Source organism: Sesamum indicum, linkage group LG15, assembly GCF_000512975.1.
Source record: "Sesamum indicum cultivar Zhongzhi No. 13 linkage group LG15, S_indicum_v1.0, whole genome shotgun sequence".
Lineage (NCBI taxonomy): Eukaryota > Viridiplantae > Streptophyta > Magnoliopsida > Lamiales > Pedaliaceae > Sesamum > Sesamum indicum.
Window position 1 is genome coordinate 2,210,102 of NC_026159.1, and position 10,844 is coordinate 2,220,945.

Here is a 10,844-nt window from a genome sequence, read left to right on the forward strand (position 1 = left end):
TGAGGTCAACTATAGCTATCACTATATATATATATGCATACTGGCGACTAAATAGGTAAAAAGAACATCGAATGACGATGTGGGGGATAGAGATGGAGCAAGGAGAGAAGCAAATGAACCCCATTAGCAGGAGTAATCGCCAACCTTGTTGAAATGTCCTAGTTGCGACTTTTTTTACATACTAATTTCTCGACTGTAAATGGCTATGCGACATCTTGTTATGCATGGCTTTGCATAAGGTAATGGTCTATAGGTGGAAACCTAAAGAATATTCTCCGGTTGTAAGAATGTGTGCAACAGAAACTCTCGTCTTCAAAATTGACGATCTTTATATCTGCTATTGCCGGTATCAAAGGGAGAAAAGCTAGAACGAAACATGAGAAGAAGTTGAGGCTTTTCCATGAAGTGCTGAATGGAGTTTGGTTTAGATGTTTCAGTTACGTAGGAAACAAGATCTTTCTTAATTTTTTTCCCCTTTTGAGTTTTAGGAGCCACTACGACCCAGCATTCTCTAATTTCATAAGGACTAAGGATACTTCAATTTCTAACCCCCCCTTACTTTTACATAATTCTACTTTCACATCTCAACTTTTAATTTTTTCAACATTCAGTTGCTTTTCAAAAAAATATTTTGTCAATTAAATCCTCAACGAATAAAAGACTCAACAATCATACAATATACTTCCACGTTGTGTTGTTATGATATGATAATAGATGCTGCGTATGAACAAAATTTGAGGATGTTATAGTACGGTTGATCTGTGGAGAATTTTATTTGTTTTCCCGTTGATCTTATACCTCAAGACAAGACACAGGAAAATTTAGTTAATTTGTTTATTATAAATTTGATCTTTTTTCATTTGTTTAAACAATTCAAAATTTAAGGTGTGATGATCAACAGGTGAATTTCCTGGATAGTGCTTGTAATTTTGTGAACTCAGATCAATGAATTTGTTTTTGCTTGGATGACTAGATCATGTCATTCATTCACCACCCAATTTTTCTTGAGTTGCAAAATGTAAATTTTCCAGACTTTGTAATGCTTATAGCTCAAGCAACAGTGTATTTATTAGGTTTAACATAAAAACTCAGTGGACGCTACTTATTGTTTTTTTCCTGGCATACCTTTGAATATTTCTGGAAAAATGAAGATCACATGAAATACGAATTACTAAATCATGGGAAGAAAAAAATGAGAACAACAAAATCTATTCACTACGCAACAGGGGAAGATATAGTAAAGCCATGTTACCTGTGAAACTAGCGTTAGGATTAAAACATGGCTTCATTAATTACCTACGGTGGTCCATATCCTGGAAAATTAAGCCATTCATCCACGTTCACTGTAGTTGTATCCATTTCTGTGTCAGCTATGTTGCCGCTGAAGTTGTTCCGTACACTAGCATCTGATGTATAGAAGTTGAAGTTATTCATGATGTCTTGGGGTAAAGGATCTATAGGCCTGGTAGGTTGAACCAAACTATTGTTGTATAAGTGATAAGGAGATGGATTATTGGCATGATTATGAGTTTGGTAAGGCTCGATCTGTCTGGGGAGTTGATGTGGTAAAACCTGTTCTAGTGCCATTGACTGAATATTCCATTCATGCTGAATCCTCATGTTGGCACTGCCACTGTCGAATTGATTCCAAGCATTGACATGTTGATTGGTAACTTCTGGCTGGATCAAAGATTGTATAGCATCCAAACAAGAGATCTCATCATTGAAATAATATGAACTGAATGGAGATATTTCTGCAGGCAGATTTGTGACTGGTTGGGTCATGGTTGTATCTAAATTTTGGGGAATTAATTCTGCCATTGGTGTCACAGATTGAGAGTTCTGTAGGTGTTCCTCCCCTAGTGATAATGGTGGTTCTGGGGCTTGAGATCTTGGATTGCCACATCTTGAAGATGAGGCTTTTGTTTGCTTACCATTCCTAGTTTTACCTCCAAAAGGGATATTCCTTAAGTTTCCACCTACAGTCCATTGCCGTTTGCAAGTCTTGCAATAATGTCGGGGTTGTGCAAGGCTATGATTGTTGAAGTAGCGAAATTTAGTATCAAGGGAGGCACAACGGGGGCATTTCAAAGGGGTTGATGCTTGCTGTTGTTGCTGGGGTGCTCCTGTTGGTTGCTCCATTTCTCTCTGTGTTCTTTCTCTATCTTATGTTCTCAACTATGTTCATTGCTGTTAACTGATGAGCTTATTTTTATACTCAGAAAAGTTAATACATTAGTGTGAAGTGTTGAAAAGTAGCTCTATTTAGGGATCAAATGCTATTGGACATAATAATTGTAAATCTGATTACAAAATCCTGTGAATCTAACAGATAAGAAGAACACTAAATCTTTTGTAGCAAGATAAGGGTAAAACAATTTCGTGGATGTGGATGCATTAAAAGCACACAGGTTTTTAATGATCTTGTCTGACTTTAGGGTGAATTCGTCGCTTTTAGGGTTTTTCCCTGGATTATGAGAAAATTAAGTGAATACAACCAGCAATGATAATTTATTTTCATTTGTACCACGCATTCTCACTTTCATAGAAAAAGCCATGCAACGTTAAGTGCCAAACCTTCTGCTGCAGTGCATTCCAACCTCATCCTGACAGTCAATCTCAAGTTATAGCCTACGCTCCCTTATGGTGAAAATTTTTCCTTCACGCCATAAAAAAGATCTAAATGTGATAAAAGTCTGGCTTATGTCCGTGTTCCATATGGTCACATATATTTTCATGCATTTGCAAGTATTGCATGCTTAGCGTTGGTAAGCTGTTAAAGCAGCCGTATAGAGAGCTCATAATTCTTATACAGTGTTTCTAAAGTGAAGACATGTTAAGGTGAATGGCCGACTTTCTACTAACACTATAAGCATAAGCGTCACTTATGTGACCATGAAAAGATTTTTACGCACTAGCTCTGACACTACCTCACCAGCAAGGATATGCCTCAGTGGAGTGATGGCTTTTCTGATCACCTAGAGGCACTTTGATCTGTGTTGCCTCAGTGCTTCTGTGGGATGTACGTTGCTATCATTTTTGCTTAGGATGGTTGAAGAGATTGTCACGGGTATGTCTTGATGACTCCACTGTTTACCCCTGTTAATTTTTCTATTCTTTAGTTTCTGTTTTGACCGTGTATCTTTGATGTTTCTTTTGGACAAATTAGGGGTAGCATTGAAGTAAGCCGCTCTTTTTTCCAAATAAGTTCTTTCACTGATTGTCAGGTTGTATTAATAGTTAATGCAACTGGGGATTTAAGTGGTGAAATTTTTTATTTCCATTATTTTCTGAACTGAAACTTGATTTCTCTCTTTAATTTAGAGGAGCTTTCTTGCCTGTCAAAGCTTATCTTGGTTATATCTGGTACTAATGGTGGTTGATAGAGCAGGCAGGCCTTGGTACAATTGTGATGTTGCATCATTTTCACCTCTGAATTGGGGGGAGGTTCATGCATGGTGCACACTTTATGCGTGTAGTTAGTGAATAATTTATCACCTGTAAGCAGCTTCAGTCTTCTATCCTCTCCCCTTTTTCACATTCGCATTAAAATATACGCTCCATTGTTTTGCCTATTATGGAAATTGGATACAGATATAAAATTGCCTATTCGTAGAATTTTTTTGACTCTGTTAAATTAACTTGGAAACTACTTTGGCTGTGTGTTTGTTATTGATAGAGGCCAGACCTTGCTTGAACATTAAGGTTGCTTAATTATGACCCTGTTCTACCTTGGAGCTTCATTGCTTCCATCATCACTTTTTTATTTCCCCCTATTTATCAAATTGTCAATCTTTCTACCCTGCAGATCACAATAGTGGGATGGAATTTAGCCAGATCAGCTTGTTTCCGTTGGTTTTAATGGAGTTGCCCAAATGTTGAAGTTTCTGCAAGGAAGAAGAATTCCAGTCACACTCGTACATTCTGTATGCATCCTACAATCTGATACTCACTATGGCAAGACATAAACCTTCATCTGTCCACTTTAATGGCTCTTTTCGTTTTTATCCCCCGCCCTAGTACGCAGGGGATGCTCTTGAAACACATGGAGGGTGAATATCTACGTACCATTGGGGAATTTGATATTAGAATCATGCATTTGAAATTGATAATGGAATTGAAATGAATCAGACATGAGTCCGGGAACCATTGCCATTGGCAGGTTTGAATGTTTGCAGTGTGGCATTGTTGAGGAGTTGTTCTGGAATTTGATTGTACAAGAGATGGAATCTTGGAATGAATTTGAATTGAATAGAATAGTGATTACAATGTTTGCTTCGTTTCGATTATTATTAATTACACTTTTTAATATGTTTGTAATCTCCTTGTGGTTATAATAAATCTCATCAGGGAAATCTATTACTGAATTCACAAAATCTCGAGTCAATCAAATCTAAAAAATTAGATTGATTTATAAATCTTTTTTTAAGCAATTAAAACTAGCAAATGAGATGTATTATTTATGGCTAACTTGAATTAGTACTTTATTGGAAATCCATCCCAGAGTGTTATTTTTCTTCTTCTTCCCCAAATTAAGTAGAAAACTAAAATTGGACCTCATCATGCGTTTTGGTCGCGATGCCAATTCTTTAAACTAAAGTCGCGTTAGTTTCATCAATTAATCGGGTCGGGACTCACAGCTCCAACTGTTCAGTTTATCTTTACCGCCTCCTCTCTAAAATATTGGGTGAGGGTTTACAGTGGTTTAAATCATTCATTTTCCAAATTTATTCTGTTCAATTGTTTTCATCAGCTCCCCGCTAGATTGCGGTTCAGTACAGGCTCTTGCAGCGGAGCTCAACGGTATTGGATTCTTCTAGCGTGTTTGTTCTGCTTCTGCGAATGCAAGCACACCTAGTGTTTTCGCTCGAACAGTGTTCGCTAGATGATTTTCCAGTTAAAAATGCTATATATTGTTGGATTTAAGGAAAATAAGTTGCATGTTTGGGAAATTTAGTTCGAGAGAAGTACTTTGATTTACCGGAGTTTTGCGTTCAAAGGTTCCAGAAGTCTGCACTTGACACCCTGGAATATGAGGGGTTCCGGTACATTAGAAAGACTGAAAGGTGTAAATTTTTACGCCAATTTAGCTAATAGGAGCCAATACAATTGGTGTGATTCAGGGGATTGAGGATTGGGGCTCTGTTCAAGGCTTTCAGATGCTTCGGATGTTTGCTATTTCACTTCAGGATCAGGAATAGTAAGGGATAGAATTCTAAGATCTGACTCATGGAATGTGATCAGAATATCCTAACTTTCGTAGCCAAATGATTCATTTAGGTGGTTTGCATGTTTATGGACTGAAGCAGCAGATGAAAGAAACAGAAGCTACTTTAATTTAAATGTGATCTGTGTCCCCAATTTTAAAAGAGCTATATTGCTGATATCTGTGGCATTATAGATCACAGACCTCAGGGGCCAAAGTATACATATAAGCAAGAAGGGGGGAGGGAGAATACTACTTGCTAAACAGTTGCCTGCAATACCTCTTTGGCAAATCATGATAACCCATAACTTCACCTGTGACTACCTCATTGATCAAATCTTTAAAGATCAGGCGCTCAATGTCCAACGCCAAAGCTGGAGTCTCACCACTGAAATCTGCCCAGTCTTCTGATTGATACATCATATCTGCAGTTAAGAGTCTGTTTATTTCGTCTACCTCATCATCAAGAGTGCTTTCTGATATCCTGTACAGACGGTCTATCTCCAAGTACACTTCTTTCAACAGCCCCTCTCTATTTGTCCTTTTCTTTCCTGCTGCAAATAATCTGCCTGAAGTGATTTTGCTAACCAGTATTTCATCTACCATATCAAAAATAATCTTTCTTTGAATTTTCTTATCCAACTTCATCCTATTATTCTTTTCAATTGCTTCTCCATTCATCCCTTCCATGGATTCCTCTGTTTGTTCAAGGACATAAAACATGTCAGGATTGATACGATGGCGTGAGGAAAGGATTTGATGAGTTGTCGAGATGAAGCTTGAGTCTTTGAGGAGTCCGGATGTCATTAGTATCTTATTGATGTATCTGTGATCTGGATTGAGGCTCCCATATACTAATGCATTGTCATTTTCAGCAATTTCATCAGGCTTAGCATTCAACAATCCAAGCTTGTGAACTGGAATTTTCGTCATCTCTGACTTCTGATTGTAGCAACCATAACTGGATCTTGTGCAGTCCGTCTCAAGTTGCCATTCTGCTTCATCAGGACTTGGACTCTCATCTTTTGTTCAGTTTTGAGAATTGAGAATCAAAGATTATATAGTCAGTCATGTGTTCGTGACTCCAATTTATACAATCAAACATGGTAGTTGTAAAATGCATGTCTCGTTGATTCTCTGATTTCCTAGTCTGGACTCTGGCTGATTGATTTTATTGGTGCAATATCTTGAATATTTGATGTTAACTTTAAAATGTTACTAACCTTCAAGTGTTGGCATTTTCATGTGATGTGTTTTAAGTGGCAATTAAAAGGATTAGCACAATTGCTACTCAAAAAGAGGACAAATGAAATGATTTGGAGGGCATATATTGATGCCTGTGCTATTGTTCATTTTGTCTTCATGTTTGATATCGAAACAAAGAGGTAACATCATAGCTGTTTGGCTAACCTACCAACTACCAGTGACTTGTATTAATAGATTAAAAATCAGTATATATACTCATCACGTTTCAATTATTTTCTAATAGTGTGCTGCAAAAGCAATGGTGAACAAGGGAAAAATATTTAAGCTATCCTCGTGAAAGAGCATGCTGAATCATGAGTTTCAAAGTGCATCATGCCTTGGCTTGATGTACTTTTCATATACTTGCAATGTGTAATGTTCAAATTGACCTTGTTTTAGTAAACAGATGCAAATTCTTATTAAGCAAACTATCATACTTCAACTCTGAAATTTTGCGTTCCAGATAGGATCAATGGGAAAATACCTCGAAAAGCTGTTGATATCTTCTTTATTGGAGATGGTGAATCTTCACAGTAAAATGTATCATCAAGAACTGAGATGGGACTTGGTTGTTCCAACATGATAACTGAAATTTCAACTGCTGGCATGTGTTCTCTCGTTGTTGACACAGAATTCTGAAACCATAAAAAAAACCTGTCAACTAATGATAAACAACCAAGCAAGCAGTGTTGTAACATAACATGCTCTGTTTTACTTACCTCTTTTCCTCCAGAATTTAATTGCATTGAATGAGCCAGATTTGTGACCTCTGTTTCTGTCTGTGAGACTAGGCTGTTGATGCTTTCTGATTTAATGGAAGCTGTGTCACCTTGGTAACTTAAGTGTATCGTCTCACTACTAAGCTCATTCAATTGGCTATCACATAACGGCTGATCCTTTGTTTTGATTTTGTGTTTTCTGTTCTGCGGACCTGTTTCTATGAGTATCCTACTGCAATGCTTTCTGACCCTCCCTGAGTCTGATGATGGGGTGGTGGGATGAGTTTGCTCTTCTATCCTGAGTAGATTCTGTTGTAACCTTGGGCTCACCATTCCAGAACTCCTTCCTGGGGTACTGGAATTTTCTACTTTCGTGCGCCAGTGTCCTCCTAAGATTCGATCTGGTTCTGAAGTTCCCCAAATAGTCTTCTTGTCAGTGGAAGGAAGTTGCCTACTTGGGTCTTTCAGATTATTGTTCTTTGGTGGGAGCTCTTTTGCTTTTTGTCTGTGAGCTGAATTGCCCCTGTTATATTTAGGGTTCTGAGCATGGAGTCTTTGCAAATTTGATGTTTCTCTTGTGTGGACTGGGGATGAAACTGGATGTTTGACGTTGTTGATCACTTGAGCTGGTTGCATGATCACAACAGAAGAGCCTAATTGCTTAGGAGCAGAAAGTCCCTTGATATTAGGAACTTGGTGGTAACTCTTTCTATTGTTCCACATTAACAAGTTAGACTGATCAGAGCAGCTGTCTTCCAAACTACATCTTCTCTGCGATGGGACTTCTGCAGACTTACCTCTTTGGTCGTCCAACCGCTCTCTCGTTTTCTGCATTGCTTCAACTATCTGCTTAAGAGCTCTGAGATCCTTACCGGACCTTTTGAATTCAAGTTCTGTTATCCTCTTCTCAATTTCACCATAAACTGAAGAAGAGAGGTGGGTACTCATTGGAGGTTTCCGACTCTGTGGAGCCATTTTAGGATAACCTTGACTGAAATCTTGTTGCTTCCATGGAGCTGGTTCCATTGGAAACCTTGAACCTGTAGTTGGTTTTCTGACAAAATTGGCACTATCCAATTTTGGTGATGGTAGAACGGGATTGTTTTGTGAAGCATGTGGAGAATTAGCAACTTGATTTTGCTTACTTTCCTCAGCTGTTGAGGTTAATTGTGAAGAAAAAGCTTCTTTAGGGCATGACTTTATCGTGGGGGTCCTACCGTCATTTGTGGAGATGGTATCTGAGAAAGCTTCCAAACCCATTAGCTTGGCTACAACACTGGACGTTCTGTTGTGGCTTCCAGGTTCTTGGTTCATTTGAAAATTTTGGCTGGGGTTCTCATTTTCCACATGCAGGTCACGGCCGAGAAAATTCAGACTTGACTCAAGGGCCGAAGACTTCATGGAACTTGCTTTACTGTCTAGTGAAAGTCTTGGGAATTCTTTTTGCTTCATGGCCGACTTAAATGCCTCTCCTGATTCTCTTCCATCATAAGAGAAACGATGGAGTGTCAGCCGGTCATCCTTGCTGTTCTTTGTACCTTCCTGGACCTTAGCAAGAACTCGAGCTGATCCCTCATAATTTGTGGCATTTGGCCTTCTGGATTTGGCCTGCTGAGATGGCCTGGGAGAGTCAATGTGCTTCATTACAGTGCCTCTTCTTTCATCATTAGCCAAGGATTTGATAGACAGACAACGGGCTTCCCTATACATCGAGTCCTTAACCACATCCCGAAGATCAAGGGATTGCTTGCCCTTAGTAAATGAAGGCTTCTGTTCTTTCACAGCTGTGATCTGAAATGGGCTTTCAGGAATATTGATCTGTCTCAGTGCAAGTCTTTCTGATTGAGCTATTCGATTACAGTCAAGTGATGAGAATGTAGACGAACAAGAAGAAGATGAGTAGGAGGCCCGGGATGATTCAGTGGAGATCCTTGGTTTCTCTTTCTGCACTTCCAGATCTTTTTCCTGCGAATATAAGTTATTTGTTTACATCTCCAACGATTAATCAGTGAAAGCATTTCTTTTTTTTTCTTTCAGAAAAGAAAAAAGGAACATCTTCAGAATCTTACTATGACATCTTTTGTTGCATATTGAGGGTCCAGTTCGTGCTGCACACCTTGACAAACACAAAAAATGCAGCAATCTAAGCAAAATCTTTGGTGAATAATCATTGATATATACATGGATGATTGAAATTGATTTATATAAAAGCTGCACGCTAAAGGAAAACTATGTTTGAGTCTTTATCTGTAACGATCCATTCTGACATTGTCAATTGCTATAGGCTTTTGTTCTTTTTTAAAATTCATGCGTCTTACACTCACCTTCATATCATGCAATGTTTTCTTTCTATAAGAGAATGTTTATTGCTCCGTGCTTGTCAGGCTGTTGCAGACATCATGTAATATAATTTATTTCACACTGTTACATAATTTCTTTCCTTTTATTAACATATACTAGTCACATATAATAATTTTTTTTTAAAAAACGTTCCTCGTCAGTCTTTATGAGTTTACACTTACTGCAACACAGTCTGTTCATGTTTTTAGGCTCACAACAAACGACATTCACTACTGTAAAAGATACGAATTCAAATACAGTAATATCCATAACGAGCCTTAAAAGATGAATTCGGAAATTTTTGTAATCATAAAGTGCAATTCTTGAAATTTCTTGGCTGCTTAATTTGAAGAATGAATCTTGAAAAGTACCTTGAAGTAGCTTTTTATGGCTGTGACTACTAACTCGCCGGCCTGTAAGGAAATGTTGACGGTCAAAGAGTTGAAATATGCCGTGCATGCACCCAATCTGCTTCCGAAGATCTCGGTTCTCATCTGCCAGAGAAGGCGTTGTCTTTGCAGACATATTTAGGAAACTGAAACCTGTGCTCTTTCTATCTGCGCTCTTCAATGCATTCTATTGGCTACAATTCTTTGAAGGAGTTCCATTAAACCCAAGAATGTGGCCTGGTTCAAGAATTCAATAAAGTTACACCATAACATGCAGTCGTAAGCTAATAATACATATTTTCAGTATGTTTCTTGTGAAGAAAAGGTTGAAGGAGTTAAGTTTTCTGAGGATCTATTTAAGTTACTAAAACTCTGAGTGAAAGAAAAGAAGACAGAAGACAGAGCACTTACAGGGGAGGTGCAAAGCATTTGGTTGATGACTAAAGGACACTGGTTCAAACGATCACTTTTTCTGGATTCCAGTGATCTGGGCAGACAATTTCCTCAGTTGAATTAGAAAAGGAAACTGGAGATGGACCCGGATCCCGATTCTTACCTTGAATCTGTCAATGCAAAACAGTGTGGAAAGATGAAGAAGAGATGTTTTGCTTTCGGGTTTTGCTCACAGAATAATAAGTGAAACGAAATAAGTTGATTGTTTGTCTTTTGGCTCTCTCCCAGGAAAAGGCTGCTGGATATGTAGAGGCTAGAGCTTTAAGAGGGAATGTAATATTTATAAAGGCAAGTACTTAAATTTATTTGTTTGAGGTGAGAATGTGGGTCAGATCTAGTGTGAATATGTGGGGCATATTTTCACTGGTCATTTTCTTCTATTTCCATGTGGACAATGTAATGTGGGTGGGTCTGGGTTCTGCAGCCAGGACCTCTCTATATGGGCATGTGGACTCTGTCAGGTAATGCAAGAAAGTGGATTGGTGCACTGGC

The 10,844-nt window shown here is 38.3% G+C and overlaps 1 protein-coding gene and 1 long non-coding RNA gene across 2 annotated transcripts in view; one reads left to right on the forward strand and one right to left on the reverse strand.

Annotated features, from left to right (window-relative positions):
- Positions 1-4,254, forward strand: part of LOC105177529 — a 5,527-nt gene extending 1,273 nt beyond the window's left edge. The window contains exons 2-3 of the long non-coding RNA XR_002288328.1: positions 2,816-3,070; positions 3,809-4,254. This is a non-coding gene — a long non-coding RNA (uncharacterized LOC105177529). The remainder of the gene's footprint in view (positions 1-2,815; positions 3,071-3,808) is intronic.
- Positions 5,314-10,614, reverse strand: LOC105177530 (protein LONGIFOLIA 2). Its single transcript, XM_011100722.2, has 6 exons — positions 10,311-10,614; positions 9,882-10,136; positions 9,240-9,286; positions 7,171-9,135; positions 6,936-7,086; positions 5,314-6,228 (listed from the first exon to the last, which is right to left on the reverse strand). Exons 2-6 carry the CDS (start codon positions 10,033-10,035, stop codon positions 5,459-5,461), a joined length of 3,087 nt encoding a protein of 1,028 aa, XP_011099024.1. The 5' UTR covers positions 10,036-10,136; positions 10,311-10,614; the 3' UTR covers positions 5,314-5,458.